This window comes from Suricata suricatta, chromosome 5 (genome assembly GCF_006229205.1).
Source record: "Suricata suricatta isolate VVHF042 chromosome 5, meerkat_22Aug2017_6uvM2_HiC, whole genome shotgun sequence".
NCBI lineage: Eukaryota > Metazoa > Chordata > Mammalia > Carnivora > Herpestidae > Suricata > Suricata suricatta.
The window spans coordinates 125,052,154-125,072,089 of record NC_043704.1 but is presented as its reverse complement, the minus strand read 5'-3'; the positions used below and the strand labels follow the sequence as shown (position 1 = coordinate 125,072,089).

At 47.3% G+C, this 19,936-nt stretch overlaps 1 protein-coding gene and 1 long non-coding RNA gene across 3 annotated transcripts in view; one reads left to right on the top strand and one right to left on the bottom strand.

Annotated features, from left to right (window-relative positions):
- Positions 1-3,673, top strand: part of EPHB1 (EPH receptor B1) — a 414,308-nt gene extending 410,635 nt beyond the window's left edge. The window contains exons 16-17 of one of the 2 annotated variants that reach the window (XR_003908874.1): positions 2,222-2,517; positions 2,761-3,673. Coding sequence is in view for 1 of the 2 variants with exons in the window: in XM_029940232.1 (XP_029796092.1) it covers positions 2,222-2,330 (109 nt within the window). In the remaining variant the exon portion in view is untranslated. Of the gene's footprint in view, positions 1-2,221 lie in introns of both variants that reach the window. The other variant, XM_029940232.1, reaches the window with a different exon arrangement.
- A 10,101-nt stretch (positions 3,674-13,774) lies between these two features.
- On the bottom strand, positions 13,775-15,804 carry LOC115292969. The gene is made up of 2 exons (XR_003909272.1): positions 15,656-15,804; positions 13,775-14,086 (listed from the first exon to the last, which is right to left on the bottom strand). It is a non-coding gene; the product is annotated as an uncharacterized LOC115292969 (long non-coding RNA).
- Between the last annotated feature and the right edge of the window lie 4,132 nt (positions 15,805-19,936).

Here is a 19,936-nt window from a genome sequence, read left to right as displayed (position 1 = left end):
CCACAACGTTTATAGACAACATGGGGATTGGTGGCTTATGACACACATTTCCCAAGGAAGAAAACAGGTTCTCCAAGCAATTGACAAATGCTTATTGATCCCGTTATATGTGGGGCACACTGCTAGGTGCCAGGATTCCCTCTCGAGGTGGGCCAGCTGCTGAGTCTCAAGGGAGAGGTGGGCTCCCATCCAGCCCCAGCAGTTGAACCTCAGAAGAATAGCTTCTGTCCCAGGTTCCTGCTTTGCAGTCAGTCTTCCTGAGGTCCCTTTTTTTTTTTTTAAGTTTAATTTATTTTGAGACAGAGCATGCAGGTGAGCTGGAGAGGGACAAAGGGAGAGGAAGAATCCCAAGCAGACTCCACGCTGTCAGTGCAGAGCCTGACACAGGGCTCAAACTCACAGATGGTGAGATCATGACCTGAGCCAAAACCAAGAGTGGACGCTCAACTGCTCAACCAACTGAGCCACCTAGCCGCCCCCATCCTACCTCTTGGAGGTTTATTCTTGCCAGAAGTCACAGAAGCTCCGCTTTCCCTAGGGAGATGGCTTGAAGGTGCATCTAGCCTAGTATCCACTAAGCGAAAGAATCCATTTTTTAAACGTGGGTTCATTTCCTGTTGGTGCCGCACAGAGGCAGCACCCCCACTACGAATCACCATCAGGCACCAACAACAGCAACAGGAAAAGCGGCCTCCCCATCTTGCAGAGCTGGCGTGGATGCCCTCGGTGACCGGAGAGCCTGCTTCCTCATGGCGGTGTGGCGGAGCGTGGAGCCAGCCCCCTCAGTCCCCCACAACTGGAGGTGTCCAACGGAGTGATTTCCTCAGTCTGGAAAAGGAAAAATTAAGGGATTTAGTTCAAAGTAAAAAATGCCCACACACTATTGGAGCAATCTAGTTTGTTTCTTGAGAGATAAAAGATAGAAAAAGAACATGAGCTACTAAATAAAATAGATTGCAGGACAATTTGTGAATTCAGAATTCAAGCGTGCCTCTCAGAAGCATTTGCTGAAAGGACATGGACGATCTGACGCTCCGAGGCAGCTGCAGCTCTGAGGGGACTGGCCACCAGCTGTGGGGAGGTGGGGAGAGCACAGGAGCCTGCTTGTGGGTCTGGTGTGCAAAGTGGTCTGCTATGCCAGGGACAGGGGCATTTTGGGGAATATGGTCAGGACCTTAGAACAGTTCTGAGAGCAGCCCTACTGGGTGGCTGAAAGCCAGGTCGTCTTGAATTTAAACCCCAGATCCAGCACCAACTACATGCTATGTTATCTTGAGCATGTTACTTAACTTCTCTGAGCCCTACTTGCCTTGTCCATAAATAAGCAAAAAATAATAGTACCCAAGTCATTGGTTTGTGGTGAAAAGTTCATGGATAGCGCATGTAAAGCATTTGGCCTCTTGCCTGCCTACAGGATGCACACAGGAAACAACTGGTGTTAAATTATTATTGACCTTGAGTGGTTTGTCAATTTTCAGGATATCCATCCTTAGCTATACATGAGATAGTATATGGCACATGAGAAGTACTTGAGCAATGCTTATTATTATTATTAACTAGGGAAAGATGCACGGGTCTCCCCAAATTTAAATATAAGCCATGAACTTGATCATATTAAGACTCACAGCTTAAAGATGAGTATAATCCAAACCCCTATCCTAAGCATATTACTTAGATTCCTGCCTGGGCAGATATTTTGAGATCACCCTTCTTAAAAATTCATGACATTAAAATTCAAACAGAGGCAGAAAATGGAAACTCAGGGGAAAAACATCAGAAAACCCAGCAAACCCCACATCTTTTCAATCTCAGTGGGTGATCACTAATTTAGGCAGAAAGCTCCACAGCATAACCAAAGCCCCATATAGTGTGTGCTTCGAGTGTTCACACACACACACACACGTTCCAGTCCGCCTAGAGTCATGGGAAAAATGAAAAGGCTCCTCCAGCACCCATACGTGAAGAACAGGGCACATCTCCAGGTTGCTAAGTTAGGAAGGGGCCATTGGAGACAAGGGCCACTGCATGAAGCAAATGATTGAGCAAGAAAACACCAACGTAGGCATTTGCCAAAGACTTGGGTAAATCTGAGTGTTAGATTTTAAGCACTTTTATGTGCCTACCCAATTAAATCAAGAGCTTGCCTTCTGTGATGAGGTTTGACCCTTGAAAATCTGTCCTAATACTAACATGCCCTTTTTTGTGTTTCTTTCCCTTCTAGAGACCTTCTGAGAATAGGGGTTACCTTGGCAGGTCATCAGAAGAAGATCCTGAACAGCATTCATTCTATGAGGGTCCAGATGAGTCAGTCACCAACGGCAATGGCATGAGAACTCTCATTTTCTGGGGGGAGGAGAGGAAGGAAAAGGATCAGGCTCAAGAGGGAACCAGAAATTGACCACTGTGGAATGTTCTGGAAAGATTGGCTTCTCAGCTGAGAAATGCATTACATCAGTGAAGAAGAGACTGGACCTGTTCTTAATAGGCAATCTTCGTTTCTCAGTGACAGAAGCATGTGTAAGATGCCATGGGAAACCAAAATATAATAATAATAAAATGAAGAGGTGATATTCAACAGAAGTGACGACAAAAACGATAGGCATCAGGGCGCCCAGAGTAAACTCTGCCCTCGCTCGGGGCCGGAGCCGCCGGTCCACGGGAAGAAAGGGAAGGAGGTGGGGGGAGAAACGGGCAGTTTTCCATTTTCTTCCTCACCAATGACATTCTTTTCTTTTCTCCTTTTGTACTCCTCCCCACAAGCCCTCTCCCTTCTCCCGCATCCATTTCCCTTTGCTCATGACTCGTGTAGGGAAGTTTCTTCAAACAAGCCCCAGCTCCTGAGTCTCCAGATGTCGTCTGTCAGTTGCCAAAGGACTTTGCTGACCACTGCATGGGGGATCCAACCAATTCAATTAATGTCTTCATATTGAAGAAGAGATGTACCTTCAATTGAAAACCTTGTTTTTCTTTTGTTTGCATTTTCTGCAAAAAGGAAAAAGAAACCACAAATTGGAAGAAAAAAAAAAAAAGAAAAACCTGTTTCCGTGTGCAGGAGCACACACATGTATGTCTGTGTTATAAAAATGACTGTGCTTGTTCGTAACAGATGCAAACAAGAAAGAAGAACGGGAGCTCTTTGCCCCCTGGAAAATCCACGGGGCTGGGATGTGTTGGTCCGGTGTCTGGTTGGCCCAGTTGGCCTGTTGGCTCAATGGGGAGAGAGGGCAGGGAGAAAATACAACGAAAGGGGGAAAAACTCTCAGGAGCTTACAAATTCAGACAGGAAACAGGTGAGTGGTTTGAATTGGATGCAGTGTGGGCCATTCTAGATTGATACTGACTGATTAATTATTCTTGGTAACATCTGAAGAGAAGGAGAAGGCAAGTGTTTCTGGAGAATGTTCTTCCACATCCCTAGAATCTGTAATTCAAGAGATGGCAAGGGAGAACTCTTCTTACCTTACTTGTGGACCGGCTTAAGCCGTGTGGCATCCGAGGAACGTTTCAAATGTGTCTGTGTTTCTCCGCATTCCTTCTTGTACCTCATTGTTCAATTCACTTTTGTAAATTCCACCTAACATTTAAATATTTTTAATTTCTCCTTTTATCTTAATCTCCTTGCTAATTTTATCTGTCTAATTAAAATGAGCAGAAGCATGTCTGGGTTTACATAGAATGGTGTCAGAGTGTGTGTTCTCAGACCCGAGTGGGTCCCTCCCCAAGTTACAGGAAAATCCTTAACAGTGGTCCTTCTTCCCGTCCTATGAGAGGGAAGGACTACATGCCAGATCCCGCGCCTCCCAAGAAGTGCAGTATAGTAGAGTCACGCTCACTGAGGGGACCCAAATGAAGAACTGAATAAATATGAGGCTCGGAAGCCTCAAATATGCAGCTTAGGAAGTCACTGGCGGATCAATATAAACAATCACCGATAATACACCATCAGCCCTGATTTCAGTGTGCACACTGCATTTGAGAAGTTCATATCCAGGCCAGTTTTGTAAAAGCCACTAAGGACTATTTTTGACTGCTTGCTTGTCGTGTGCCTGAACATGCAGTTGGAGGGGAGGGTGTGAGCCAGTAAAAGGAGCCATACTTCCCATGCGGCTTATGTAACGTGAATGGAAGGTGAGATGAGCCTTTTCCCCTGGTCCTCAGTAACTCTGTACTTGGGGCGGTCTTACCTCTGAAGCTTCTTCAGAGAGTCTCATGGGCCTCTGGGTACAGCTCTGATGCAGGGGAGCCCCACCTGAAAGTAGCACCCTTGTGCTTAACCCCCTGGGAGAAAAAGGGAGATGGACAGAAGTGTCTCAGCAGATTTGCATATGGTTACAAAGGGCCCCAACCCAGCCACATAGCTGGTAGAAGAGAAAATTTCCCCTTAATAGCTTACCAATTCCATGCACAATTTGCTAATTACCCCAAAGACCTCAATCCATGAAGTGTCTTACAAGCCTAGGAAATTCAGCTAATCTACTCTCAATTTTCCACAGGAATGAATTTTAATTTGTCACCAAATTTCTCAGGCAGCATCCTTAACCTGAAATCCTCACTGTGCTTCCACCAATGCCAGCCCACCTTCTGGCTGTCAACAAAGCAAGGTCAAGGTGAAGGTCGGGTCATGCCCTTTGGTTTCACCATAAGATCTGACAAAAAGAAGTGTAATCAAGAGAGAACCCAACTGCACTCAGGAAAGTATGAGGAGTCAGCAGAGCCAAGGCCAGGGAACCTGGAGGCATAGTTATCAGTGGGAGGGGCATGACCAAGCTCTGGACACGCCCCCCCTCTCTGCAGATGCTCAGCACAGTTCCCCAATCCGCACCCTGAAATGTGGACTCTCTAGTGATTGAGACATCATGCCTTCCCTCTGTAGCACGGGCCAGTCACTGACCTCTCCGAGCCTCTCCTGTAAAGTCAGATGGTAGTAAGCACCTGTGATGAGGCCTAAGTCCTGAGCGGGTTCTCTATGCCAAGCACAGAAGCACAGTCTAAGCACTTTACATCTATTCACTCTCTTCTTCACGAGCATCTTATATAAAGTAGTTGCAGATACTTTATCGCCCCCAGTTTTCAGCTGAAGAAACAGAGACCTTTCCTACATAACCCTTTCCTACATAAGCGGTGGCATCAGGATTTTGACTCAGCAACCTGATTCCACTCGTACCACTTTCCCAGGCAGGGGCTCTCACACTTGAGCATGCATTAGCCTCACCACCTGGAGGGTATGTTAATCCACAGATCACTGGACCCAACCCCCAAGTTTTCTGACTCAGTAGATCTGAGTCCAAGAAGTTGCCACGCAGTGCTGAGGCTGCTGGTCCAGGGACCACACTTTGGGAACACTGCACTACACTAGCCTGCCTTCCTGGAGTTAGTGATAGATGTAAAGCTCTTGACTCCAGGAGTGATAATTAGTAAATTTCTTCAGCTGCCTGCAAAGAGGAATGAACCCGCACCCTCTTGGGCATGAAGTGATGGGAGAGGCTGGTCTCTTGCACAGGAGTATCTGTGCCCATTAACAGTTTGGTGCCACTTTACTCACACCCTCAAAAGAGCTCCCTGGTTCACTGGCATCAAGACCCAAGGCTCTGAATTTCAGTTAGACAAGTTATCATCTGGCAGAGGATAACTTCCAATTCAGATTCTTTATTTTTTGAGAGAGAGCAAAAGAGGGCATGTGAATGAGCAGGGTGGGGGACGTGGAGAGAGAGAGAGAGGGAGAGAGAGAATCCCAAGCAGGCCTCATGCCCAGCAGTGAGTCCAGCGTGGGGCTCAATCCCATGACCATGAAATCATGGCCTGAGCCGAAATCAAGAGTCAAATGCTCAATCAACTGAGGCACCCAGGCACCCCCAGATTTTTCTTAAAAACACATTTTGCACAGTGGACAGAGGCTGCGGCCCTCTAAGCCAGGCTAAAGACATAGAAACGATGGCTATGCTGTGCAGCCCAAGAAAGGACTTACAGAGAGGGGGTTCTCTGCCAGGGACACCTGCAGCCACGGGTCATGTGTGTGAGGACTTCAGAGGGGACAAGTGGGCAATGTTCAATTAGTGCTCCTGGCTCAGGGGCTGTGGGAATGGGAGTGATTTGTGGAAAAGCCTCAAAGACTACGACCCACCTCTCTGTGCTTTCTCCCTGCCCCCCTCTAATAAAGGAAGAGAGTAATGAAAGATACCAAGTAGAAGGCCACTGGAGCTCAGAGACGCCACAGGCATCGGACTACTAAAACCACACGCGCACTCCTGCCCACCACCTCCCTCTTATGCCCCTGCCCCTTGGAAAGTTACGTGTAGAGCTAGACCAGTGAGGACCCCCAGGATAACCGAAACCAAGTAAGGAAAGAAGTTACTCTTGACCATGCATTTATGAAAAGAACAGAAACCAGTGAGAACTGAGGAACAGAACCCCAGGAATACTGGGGTGAGACACCCTGCAGGAGGGTGAGAATCTACAATGTTTCACTTAAAAGAGCAAGACTCTAACAGCTAGGTTTTGTTCTAAGACGGCCTTTGTGAGCTGGGCTGGGAACCTCATTGTCATTTCAGAAATAATAATGGCTTTAGCCCCCACTGCATAAGGGCATGATTAGGTCCCTGGCAAGCCCAGCCATGATGGAGCACCGGTATCATCCAGGATTCTCTGCCACCAAGAAGGCTCAAAGGACGCTTACGGTCCATGTCAGAGTGAGCTTTGCATTCATTGAGATGCCTTGCAGTTCCTGTAGAAGTTACAGAGTTATTTTCAAAAGTAGCCAGAGGTTTCGCATCATCTAAGATATCCATGGAGCTAGTGGGTGGTGGTGGTAGAGAGGAATCACTGAAGCTACAGAAAGGTTGTCAAAGTGGGGAGGGGGTGGCTGGATCACAGTGGAAGCTCATTTAATTTGACTGAAGTCAAACGGTGACTATGTTCGTCACCAGGGAGTCTCTCAAGACCAGCAATGTCCAAGGGAGAACAGGTCCACAGGGGCCTGAGAACAAACTCTTGGTCCCTTTCAGAAAGTGGTGGGCAGGCGGGGTTGACGTGCTCTGCACATCCCGTTTAAGGGTAGGGGGGATGGACAGCCTTGGGCAGTGGTGGACGGACCGCCAGTACACACCTGGGAGAAAAGGAAAGCCCTCTGCCCCTTTACCCCCACCCTGCATCCCTCCTGAGGTGACCCTGTTACTGCAGGCCCTCAGCATAGAGCGTTCATTTTCAACTAGAAACTTCTGGTGCTCCCCAGAGTGAGAGCAGATGCAGATCATGTCCTAGTCACCTCTATACCCAGCACCCAACACACTGCCTAACACACGGAAGATACTCAACACATATTTTATCATTTCAATAAATTTGAGTTGAGAAAGTCTTACATACCATTCTTCTACCTACAGAAGTCTGTGACCTTAAACAGCATGCTTTTAAAGAAATTAATCCCTAGGTACTTAGTTGGAATCTTTTCTCGCTTACTCTTAACTGCTATCAATTGTAAGCTATTCTAATTTTAGTTTTGTGAAGTTTAACACACTCCTTTTCAACCCTGTTTGCATCTTTCACACAGTGTCACAATCTTCCCCCGAGGACCAGCCGGGGAAGGCAGCATGCCACTGAGTGTCAGTGTGCGAAGTCCCCACCTGAGCCACAGCAATGATCACGACATTGTCTTTGGTATGATGGAGGCAAATAAGAAGGTCAATGAAGGGCCGTGAGCAGCCCATCCTTCTGAAATCAGAACCAGGGCTCCTGTCCTGTCAGGCTGATAACCTGACAGGAAGGATGGTGGGACCTCCCTCACTAGGGAAAACGTTGTGTCTTTTACCACTCCCTGTCCACTGAGATTTCCATCCAAGAGTTGTTTCACCTCTCTAAATCCACCCTTACTCCAAGGTAACTAATAACTACTTACACACCAGAAGGGAGAAAATGCTGAATTAAGAACACAAAACAACATTATGGACAGATAAGCTACTTCCAAGGCACTGAGATACCAACCCATGCTATTTGTTTTCTAAATTGTAGAGATTCTCTTTTTAGTTTTCTTTTCTAATCTTTAAATTTGTATTTGCATGCACATTAGGAACTACTGTAGCTCTGGAAATGGCTTTCTGACACAGAATAAATGGCAGGTTCCAGCTACAACCTTTACAGCAGAATTCAGGTTTGTACAGAACTTCCACAGGGAAAGAGAGAGGACTATGAGAGCATAGAGAAGGTCACTGCCGTTGTCCTAGGAGGGCGTCAAAGAAGGCATCCTTGAGGCGGGTCTGCTAAACTGAAACCTAAGGAGTAAACACTCATCATACTGGGGAAAGGATATGTTAGTGGTGGAACAGTCTTGTAGGTGGAGGGAACAGCACGGGGAAATGTTCCAAAGCCATGGAGGAGGTGGCATGTTTGTGGGATGATACGCTGTTCACCAAGGCTGGAGAAGAGAGTGCTAGATGTGGGTTCCTAGAGGGGCAGGCAGGGGCTGGGTCACAAAGGATCTCATATGGCATAAGGAATGTGGATATTATTCTGAATGCAACTGATGGAAAGTGGGTTGAAGCAAGGGAAGTATATCTAATGTAAATGACTCTGGCCACAAAATGGAAAATGGAGTGGGGGTGGGTACTAGACTCAGTTCTTAGACACTAGGTAGGAGGCTGGTGTGGTCATGTAGGCAAAGGATGATGGTGGCCTGGGTGAAGGCGTGAAGTACCTGTGGGAATGGACTGGTTCAAGAAATATCAAAGAGGTGGGGTCAGCAGAGGATGGAGGTGGACTGGCTGTCAGGACCGAGGGAGGGCAGAGTCAAGGACCACATTCTATGTTTCTGGTTTGGGCAACTGAGTGGCTTTGTATACCATTCACTGAGATAAGGCATATAAAGGAGGAAGAAATTGAAGGTTGGGGGGGGGAACAATATGAATTTGAATTGTCCCTGTGGCGTTGGATACAGGGGTCTATAATTCAGCAGAGCAAGCCAGGCTGATGATACAGATTTGGGAGTCATCCTTCATCCCGATGGCCATTAACACCATGGGAGTGGAAGGTTTTACTGCATGAGAATGTAAAAGCAAGGAGAGAAGTGGGCCCCCATGGAACCCTGAAAAACAGCCAGATTTAAAAGATATCCAGGCAAAGGGAGGCTCACAGAGGGATCAGGACAGAGGAGTCTTGCAGAAAACAAGGAAAATCCTGGAGTGTGCAGTGTCTGTGAAACCAAAGAAAAACCTTTCACGGGGAAACAGCGGCCCCACGGCCCAGAGCTGTTAAGGAAGGCTAATGCAAGGTAGGGGTTGCAAACTGCCATGGATTAGCCACAGGATGTCATGGGTGCCCTTGGTGGGGCAGTTTCAGCAGAAGATACTGGCTGGATTGAGGAAAGAGAGGACATCACAACCTTTCAAGGTTGACATCAAAGGGAGTAAGAAAATGAGGTATCTAGATTTCTTCCTCCTATTTGTGGTGGGTTGTTTTTTTTTTAAGTGGGAAAGACTTGAGCCTGTTTGAAAGCTACTAAAACAGAATCCATGGAGGGAGAGGGCGAGGGAGGGAGGGGGAGGGACTGAGGAGGGTCACTGAGCGTGGGCCCAAGAAGGCAGGGGGCGCAGCTGGAGGAAGGAGCAATTTAGAAGGTACAATCCAGTTGGGTTTGGAGGATGAATGAATGGAGGATGGATGGCATGAGCTCCTGGCCCAACTCCAGCCACTGTCCAGCCTCCTCACAGTCTCTTCGCTTAGTTCCCGCGGCCTCTTGCGCAGAGAGCAGAGGAGCCACAGTTGGATCCATGAGCTTTGCCATCACAACACAGCATGTTGGCAGTCACATCTGTTTCTGATGAAGGGGATGGCAGACAGTGTCGGGTCCTCTGAGAAACAAATAGGAAGCATCACAGACCCCCTTCTCATTCAGAATGCCTCTGTGGCTACTCCCCACCAAAGGGACAAAGTCCAAAGTCCTAATCATGGAAGGGAGGCCCACCTCTCTGGCCAAACTGCCCACCAGCCAACACCTGCCAGACTCTTTCCACCTGTGTTTCTGTACTCATGGCTTTCCCTATGCCAGGGACCCCCACCCCCACCCCCTAGCCTTTAAGCCCATCAGGACCTAGCTCGGGTGTCATCGGTCTAGTAAGGGTGCCTGAGTCTGCAGAGTCAGGCCCCTCCCTATCTTCTCAACAATTGTCCCTACTTCCATCACATTCATCTGGACCATATTCATCTGTGTATCTCCAGCACCTAGCACAGGGCCTACATATAATAAATGTTATGCCAAGTAAGGCATGGCCAGGCTCAGGGAGACTACCCAGAAAGAAGGAGCATTCTGGAAAAGGTGGGGTCAAGAAATAGATGAGCTCTGGAAATAGGCTAAGAGAGCATCAATCACAGAGAATAGAAGATGTGTCCAGGCGGGAGGCTGGGCTAGGAGGGTAGTGAGGGGCCATAGGCAGTCACCGTGGCATGTAGGGGTCAGCAATGGGAATAAGAGCAAGTTCACGGACATCCTAATAAGTGGAAGGGCATGACCACAGGACCAGAGAGACAGGCGGGTGGGAATGGGCTATCTATCTGTGCTTTAAGATTAAGTCTTAACCATAGGGCAGAGCCTACGGTCAAGATCCCAGACTCTCAAGAACTTCAGTTGTGGGGTGTGGAGCAGAGACTGGTAACAGCAAAGCAGAGCTCCGTGCATTCATTCACCCGACATGTGTGAGACTACTGCCCGGCCAGGAAGCTAGGTCAGACAGGTCAGGGAGGACTCTCGGCTTTTCCACTCAAGCTCGGTGTACACTTGGGCCGGTCGCCAGTCTCCTCAGCTGCCACTTCCCAAAACTCACAGGGGACAGACCCCTGTGGAGACTGGGTGGAGACAGGGGTCTTCTTGGAGGACCTTCACTGCTGACGGACACAGTCCTGAGTATGCCCAGCAGTCTTTCCCGGTGCAGATGGCAGGTGCTGAAAGAGCAGGCAGGCAGCTACTTGAGAGCTGGGGACTCTCAATGCCCACAGCAGAAACTAAGAGCTTCAGAAAGTGCCCCACATCTAAGCTGTATAAACAAAACCCACTGCTTCCAAATCTGAGCAGTTAGCCCACCTGTTGCTGTATTACTGTGGTTCCGTATTAACTCCGAGTCCACCCACCCCAGCCCAGCCCCATGTTGGCTTGATGACGGCCGAGCCCCGCTCCCCCCAGCACACAACAGGAAAGGCCTGGACGCGGGATGCAGAGCACTCAGGTGCCTGGCTCTCAAGGCCTGTGGTTTGATCACACACGTTTCAGAGATCCCTGACCACGGTGAAGAGATTTTCAGAAACAGATCAGGTGATTAGGGTTCCCATACCAGGTTTTAGTCTCAGAGTGAGAGCTGGGAGTGTTCTACATTTAGAATTTGTTATTTATTCATTTTAAGGTTTATTTTTTTGAGAGAGACAGAGACAAAGCACGAGTGGCGGAGGGACAGAGAGAAGCAGAGACAGAGAATCCTAAGCAGACTCCTGGCTCCCAGCAGTCAGTACAGACCCCAACGCAGGGCTCAAACTCCCGAACCATGAGATCATGACCTGAAGTCAGACGCTCAACCAACTGTGCCACCCAGGCGCCCCTGCATTTAGAATTTAAAGTGAACCTTTTTATCAGCTAATTAAAGGAGGCGCTCCTAGGGTCGGGGCTGGAATTAAAGCCACTTGAGAAGTTCTCAAAAATAATAATCACAAATTCAATTATATAATTAGTAAGAGATTTGCTACTGGTTGTTTTTTTCTTTTGAGTGTTTGCTATCAGACAGGAACACTGAGTATTTATACAACTAGTATTACTGTGCCCATTTGAAAATTAGTTAACTAATGACGCTCAGAGAAGTTCAAGTGGCTTGTTCTAGATGACACTGAAGAGCCAGGATTTGAAACTATTTACCTGGAGTGTGTTCTCTGAATCACTCATCATTCTGCTGCCTGAGACATCTGGGAATTTCTACTGGCCACCCCAGGCTGTCACACAGCACAAGTGACTTATTTATGCTCCGAGGCTTTGCGTCTGTAAAATGGGGGTAACATTACCTACTCCACAAGGTTTTCACACAGGTGAGATGAGGGGCCACATAGAAATCATTCAGTCTAGCTCCTGGTTCTTAGGAAGTGCTCAATAAATAGTAGCTACCAGTTAGTTTATTTTACTTCTAGGGATCTGGAAACATGACTAAAAATAGAAAGCAAATTAGTGCCTGAGGTTTATTGTAAAACGTCTTCTTGCTTTCTGATAAAGGTCAGCCCTTAACCTCTGTGGACTTGGGTTTTTGGTTTTTTTTCTTTCTGAACTTCAGAGTTGTATGTATCTGTCATCTTAATCATTCCTGCCCTTCTGCCTTGCATGTTTGCAGAGATTGGAATCAAGCTTTGACTTGCTCCTGGGTGGATTTCCAGGCTGCCTGTCATAGTCAGCCAATGGCTGGGTTCTGGAAAGTCCTTCAAAATGTTGCAGAAGCATGTGACTTGCTTATTCTCACAGGCTAAGGGCCTGTCCTCCTGATACTAAACCAAATCTCTTCTTTGGATTAAAGCCCAGTATCTGGTCCTATCAGTCAATATGAGGAGTTTTCTTCAGCTAATTGCTTTTCAGAGATTTTGTGTGTGTATGTGTGACAAAAAAGCCATTTTCAGAGGTCAACTTGCTGGATTTCCAAAAAGAGTACTAAATGTACTATTGGTAGGCACGTGAGTTTTAGGACATACAGGTTCAAATTCTTCAAAACTGTAACAGCTCTGTAGTTACTTTAATGTGCACTAGAGGAAAATATATCTACCACATAAGCTACTTCACAGATGCAGTGTGCACAACCATGGGCAGAACCACATGTAGTAGTTCACAGATACTATAGGGTTTCCTTTTAAAATAGATTTATTCAAGTGAAACGGTGTCTTGGTTTTAAGAAAAAATAGCAATTAAATGATAGTACAATTGTAAAACAAAGAAAAAAAAAGCACAAAGGAGGAAATTGAAAAGCAGAGGCTAGAAAACTTCTAAGTCCTCACTTTTCTTCACATCCCCCCACCACACACCTCCCACAACTGCCCTGTGGCCTGTCACAGAGTTTCAGCCGGAGCAAGCCTGACCTGCCTCCTCCCTCACCTGGCGGCCTCCTGGGCACCCTGCCCACCTCAGCTCCGCTGGAAGGCATCTCGGGACCCATGCGGGTCAGCGGCTCGTCCTCGAGGCCCTGCGCGCCCCGAGCCGCTCCCCGGCATGGTGCCCGCGCTCTGTATGATGATGCTTTGCCTGCGAGTCTGTAATCCACCATCCCAGACCGCGAGCTCCTCCCAGCCAGGGAGCCGGCCTTCCTCATGGCTGAATCTGCAGGCCCGGCACGCAGTCATCACACAGTAAATCTGTTAAATAAGTGAACTAATAATTGACTCCGCGCACCTCTGCCATCAGTCACCTCCAACCAGGAAACCAAAGGACCAAAACTCCATATTGATTACATTGATTCTTGTTGAATTTACCTCACCCCAGGCTCAAGGTTGGGCCGCTTCTCCCACAACTCTTTAGAATCATGTTTACACCACCTGCTCACATGGTTTTATTTGTGCTTTCGCTCAAGGAAAATGCAGCAGCTGAGCAGGGCACCTGGTGACGGGTCTCCCTGCAGAAGAGAGCAGCTGGCACTGACCTTGCATCCACTCTGCCCCGTGGCGGGTGGGGGAAGGGCTCCTTTGCTTATTGGTGACCTCTTGCCTTACTCACAATCTGATATTTGCCAAATGCAAAGTGCCTCCTGCAACTTTGAAAGATATTCTTTCTGACATCCAATTTAACAATTAATAATTTTTTTTATTGTTTTTTTCCCACCATGGGGTTCATCTCCTGCTGGGCTGTTTCACAGAGAGGGCAGTTTGCCAAGCATTAACTTGTCTGGCCCAGGGGGCATAACTATACAGCTGATTTCATCTGAGCGAACATCGTTCCTTTGGTCTTATTTGCAAACTGTCGCCTGGTGCTGGGATTCAGTTAACTGTTTGTGGTTCTGAGTTCTGTGGCTAGCCAGAAAGAAAAAAAAAATTCCATAGTATCTCTTCTAGACACTTCTGCAGCAGATCTGTTCCAGGGCATGGTAAAACTTTTCTGTAAAGGGCCAGAGAGTAAATATTTTAGACTTGTGGGCCATATGGTGTCTGTCACAACCATTCATACTCCACCATTGTAGTGTGAAAGCTGTCGTAGATGGTATTTAGATGAATGGATGTGGCTGGGTTCCAATAAAACTTTATTTACAAAAACAGGTGGCAGGCTGCATATGGTACATGGGCCTTAGTGTGCCAAGCCTGGTCCAACTAGTGCTTAACAGCTCCTGCTCTTGACTCAGGCCAAACTGGATACAACCTACCTAAGGCAGAATAGAAAGACAGTGGCTGGAGTCAGGGAGGCTGTGGCAAAGTTCGGAAACCCAAAATATTTGTAGAAGCCTTACCAATGTATGCCGATCCTGATGCTGTCTGATCTGCCTTGTCAGGCAGTCCTTACCACTGGTCTCTATGGTCATTCTTGAAAGCGATTTGATGAGAATCAGACTATACAATAACCCTGCTCATTACTACCCACGTTAAAGAAAGGTAGAAACAAAGCAAGTTCCTCAGAATATAACCGTGAGTGGTGAAAAGTAGATGGCTCCGACTGTGGTCCTGGATTAAAGCACTAGGAAAGCAAATAGCGACCATGAACTCTGTCTCCTTGGCTGATGAGGGCAGATGATGACCTTCTCCAGGGAACTTCTGGGAATCATGAGAAAGGAGATACATGCAAGCAGGTGACTTGAAGGTGGTGGCAATGAAAGATTCAAGGAGAGTCTCTAAGAGGTCAGAAATATCCACTTATTTGCCCAAGCATTCATTCATTCACAAACCTTTACTGGATCCTGTAGATGCAAGCTACATCTTTACCCTAATGGCACTCACTATCTAACAGGGGAGGAAAGACAAAATGAGGTGAGAAGGGCTGCTATGGAGGCAGGAGGCCTGCCGGGGGCTGAGGAGGCCAGTTTGTGAAAAGTCTGCATCCTGGGTGAGGGTTCTGTAAGGAATGAAGGTGGCCATTTCCAGACAGCCCCTCACTGTACACAACCCGCATAGGGAGAGGCTGGCTTGAGAGGGTGGCCCATGGTGCCGTCCCACACGGGGGACCTCTGTCACTGGCCATGAAATAACCCAGAGGACCCTGCCTGCCCCTCCCCCTGGCCCTCAGAGCCATCAGCCCACCTCTGTGGCCTCCGAGCCCCCAGAGTTGTCCTGAGGGTGTGGTAAGATTAATTGCACTTCATGTGCCATGAGAAAATCGTCCCTTTTCCAGCCTGAGCTGAGCAGCAAGCAGCATGGGCTGCCTCCCACTCATAATTAGAAGAAATAAGAGCAGTGAGAGAAAATTGGTTAAGTAAGCCCAAAATGACTTCTTTTTTGTAATGAAGAAATAAATCTCAGGGAAAAGCAGCACAGTTAAGTGGGAATGCACCACAATTTCTCCTGCCACACATCAGGTTTTCGGGAGGAATCACAAGGTCACCTGACCAACAAAGGACTCCTCCTGCCCCAACCAGGAACTTGGTGCCCCCACGACTCTGCCGCTCTGGGTGAGGGTGGAGGGGGACCTGGAGGGTCTCCATGTGCTTTGCTGCATTTCTGTGGAGTCTCTGCTACTTACCTCTCTGGTTCTAGCCCAGCGACTGCAGTATCTCGGTCCTGCCCTCTGGCAGGACTGCACTCCTAGGCCAGGGCCCTGTATGCACATCTCCCCTCCACACATATTTTATGTAACTGCCTACTGATCAGTGGCCCCTCTGGCGGCGTTTATCGCCCCTCATGCATCTCTCATTCTCTGTCCCCTGTGTTCCATGGAATGCTTCTCAGTTGTCAGCTCCATTTCTATATTTCTATGGCAACCACAACCCCCAGCCTCATTGCCTTTTCTCCTCACCCCCACCTCTTCCTTTTGCAAATAGGATTTGCAGGGAAGCTGCTGACAGGCTGATCTTCTAGTAATTTCCCTCATAAAACAAACAGCTGAGAAAAGGGAGTTTGGAGGCGGGGCTGTGTGGAGGGGCCAGCTCCAGGATGCCACGAGGGGACAGAGAAACCAAGTGGTACACATGCAGAGTCCTAGAGTGCAGCGGTGACAGCAGTGTGAAGACCCGCTGGCCTCAGCCTGGGGCACCGAGCAAGGTGTGGAAGGCTCCCTCCAGACAGGCAGGGATGGCGGGCCGAGTGCCGGCAGGCCTGCTGGCCATCACAGCAGCCCAGGGGAGGCACACAGACCAGAGGGAGCAAGGACACAAGCTGTAGCCCACAGGGGAAATTATCCCAAATGTCCTCATTACCAAGGCAAGTGCCTCTGAACCCGTCGGCGCTTAACTGCCAGAAGTGCCCTCTTTCTGGAAGACAGGGCCATTTCAACCACTCTAATGGCAATTTCCATCCATCCCAGTCCACCGTGGGTCACAGGCTCCTCTGAGTGCTGGTGGCCCCGGGCAGGTGTCGGGGATAGGGCAGGTGTAAGGAAGTGAAGGCCACCAGGAGGGCACCCAGTTGGGGGCCGAGGCAAGACAGCAGCTTACACTGCAGCAAGGAAGCATGCCAGAGCTCAGGAAGGAGAGTAAATATTAATAGCTTTATTACATGCCTTTTTTATAAATAAAAGAAATATGTTTTTGGCTGCTAATGACCTTCAAATTAGCAGCTCTTTCAGAAAGCGCTTATGTATTTTTAATTCCAAACGTAGCTGAGTGTCAGTTGCAACAGCAATGAAAGCAGCAGGGCAGCTGGGTAGTTTTAAATAAGAGGAAACCCAGATCATTATTTTTGAAACTGTCAGCTCTTACGCCTTTTAATGGATTCACTTCCTCTCATCTCTCCCCCCACGTCTGTGGTCTTTGAAGTTTCCCAGGCATTCTCTGTGGGAGAGAGGAGCGGAGGCACAAGGCCTGCCATATGGAAGGACCTGGGCTTTGGTCCCCACCTGGCCTTTCAGGGTGTCACAGTTACCGGCAGGGAGGCTTCAGCACAAGGGCTTGCGAAGAGCATCTGAGAACATCAGAGAGGAGAATTGCATCCCGAGATCCAGGATGCTGGGTCACAGGACTCGGGGCCTCCTTGTCCACCTGCCCCTGATTTTAAGTAATAGAGAAATCAGAGATGTCTGGGCAGCAGATGGAGAGACAGGGAGATAAGTGGGGACAAAGAGGAGACACAAGACAATGAGAAGAGAAAGACAGAGGTAGATAAATACAGTAAGACATTGAGGAGTAGGGAGGAAAGCAAGCAATAGAACAGTGCTTCTCAAAGTGTGGACCCCAGACCAGGAGCAGCATCACCTGGGAATCTGCTAGAAATGCAACTTCTCAGACCTCAGCCCAGGAGCACAAGATCAGAAAGTCTAAGCCCTCTAAGTCAGTCTGATGCTCCCCCAAAGCATGGGGAGCAATGATCTAGAGCAGAGGAAGGAAGAGGGGAGCGTGGTGAAGGGAACAAGAAGGAGGAAGAAGAAATGGTGGTAAATGAGGAAGCACACGAGAGATGAGAAACCGTGGAAGTGAATCTGCAGGACCCCAACACTCCATTCACAAACTCCAGGTTGTTCTCAAATAGCTAACAGACAACTGCTCACCAGCCCTCCAGCCCCCAGCGCACAGCCTTTACCAGCAGCTTTCTACATGGAGCTGACTCACAAGTCACCAGTGACCCACAGGTGCATCAGGATTCTTCTAACCCCACGGGAGGATGCAATGTTGTTTTGCTGGTCTGAAAAATAAGGATGGTGTTCCTCCTTTGTTTATATGGGCTCCTAAGCAGCTTTTTCCAATGGGCACCCCAATTTTACTTTAGCTACAAGAAGCATCGGTTTCCAGGCTGAATTTTACTTTTATCCTTTTTAAAATGTTTATTTATTTATTTTTGAGATAAAGAGCATGTACAAGGGTAGAGAGAGAGAGGGAGAGAGGATCCCAAGATGGCGCTATCAGTGCAGAGCCCAACGTGGAGCTCAAACCCACAAACTGTGAGATCATGACCAGAGCTGAAGTGAAGAGCTGGCTGCTTAACCAACTAAGCCACCCAGGTGCCCCTCCAGGCTGAATTTTGGATAAAAGTTGAGCTCTTCCAAGTTGTCAGGCTGATGGACAAAGAACAAGAATATTTCCCATTCAATCATGGAGTTCGTGGTGCCTAAGGCATACCTGCCTCTACACTTTTTTCTTCAAATTTTTATATAATTCTAGTTAGGTAACATACAGTGCAATATTGATTTCAGGAGTAGAATTCAGTAGTTCATCATTTACATACAACACCCAGGGCTCATCATAACAAGCGCTCTCCTAATTAGACCCATCACCCATATAGCCCACCCCCCCCCCACTTCTCCCTTCCTCAACCCTCAGTTTGTTCTCTACCTTAAGAGTCTTTTACAGTTTGGGGTGCCTACGTGGCTCAGTTAGTTAAGAGTCTGACTCCTGATTTCAGCTTAGGTCATGATCTTGCTGCTTCTTGGATTCAAGCACAAAGCCTGCTTGGGATTCTCTCTCCCTTGCTCTGCCTCTACCCCGCCCTGCACTGTCTCTGTCTCTCTCAAAAGAAATAAATAAACTTAAAAAAAAAGATTCTCTTATGGTGTGTTTCCTTCTATCTCTTTTCCCCTCCCATATGTTCATCTATTTTGTTTCTGAGATTACACATATGAGTGAAATCATATGGTATTTGTCTTTCTCTGATTATTTTGCTTAGCATAATATACTGTAGCTCCATCCATGTTATTGCAAATGGTAAGACTTCATTCTTTTTGATGGCTGAGTAGTATTCCTGTGTGTGTGTGTGTGTGTGTGTGTGTGTGTGTGTGTGTGTACACGCCTGCACATGTGTATGTCATCCTCTTTATCCATTCATCAGTCAATGGACATTTGGGCTCTTTCCATAATTGGGCTATTGTTGAGAATGCTGGTATAAGCATTGGGGATCATGGACCCCTTCAAATCTGTATCTTTGTATTCTTTGGGTAAATACCTAATAGTTTAATTGCTGGATCATAGCATAGCTCTATTTTTTTTTTAACTTTTTGAGGAACCTGTATTCCAGAGGAACAGTATTTCAGAGTGGTTGCACCCAGTTTGCATCCCCACCAACAGTACAAGAGGGTTCCCCTTTCTCTACATCCTCACCAACACCTGTTGTTTCTTGTGTTGTTAATATTAGCCATTCTGATAGGTGTGGGGTGTTATCATGGTTTTGATTTGTATTTCCCTGATGATGAGTGATGCTGAGTGTCTTTGTTTGTTTTGGATTATTTGGTTTGGGGTATTGAGTTTGATAAGTTCTTTATAGATTTTGGATACTAACCCTTTATCAGATATGTCACTTGCAAGTATCTTCTCCCATTCCATAGGCTACCTTTCAGTTTTATCAATTGTTTCCTTCACTGTGCAGAAGCTTTTTAACTTGATGAAGTCTCAATAGTTTATTTTTGCTTTTGTTTTCCTTGCCTGTGGTGACATGTCTCGTGAGAAGTTGCTATGGCCAAGGTCAAAGAGGTTGCTGTCTGTTTAGGATTTTGATGGTTTCCCACCTTACATTTAGGTCTTTCATCCAGTTTGAATTTATTTTTGTGTATGGTGTAAGAAAGGGATCCAGTTTTATTCTTCTGCAAGTTGCTGTACAGTCTTCCCAACACCATTTTTTTGAAGAGATTGTCTTTTTTCCTTTAGGTATTCTTTTCTACTTTGTTGAAGCTAAGTTGACCATATAGTTGTGGGTCCATTTCTGGGCTTTCTTTTCTGTTCCATTGATCTATGTGTCTGTTTTTGTGACAGCACCATACTGTCTTAATGATAACAGCTTTGTGATACAGCTTGAAGTCCCAAATTGTGATGCCTCCAGCTTTGCTTTTCTTTTTCAGGATTGCTTTGGCTATTCATGGTCTTTTATGGTTCCATACAAATTT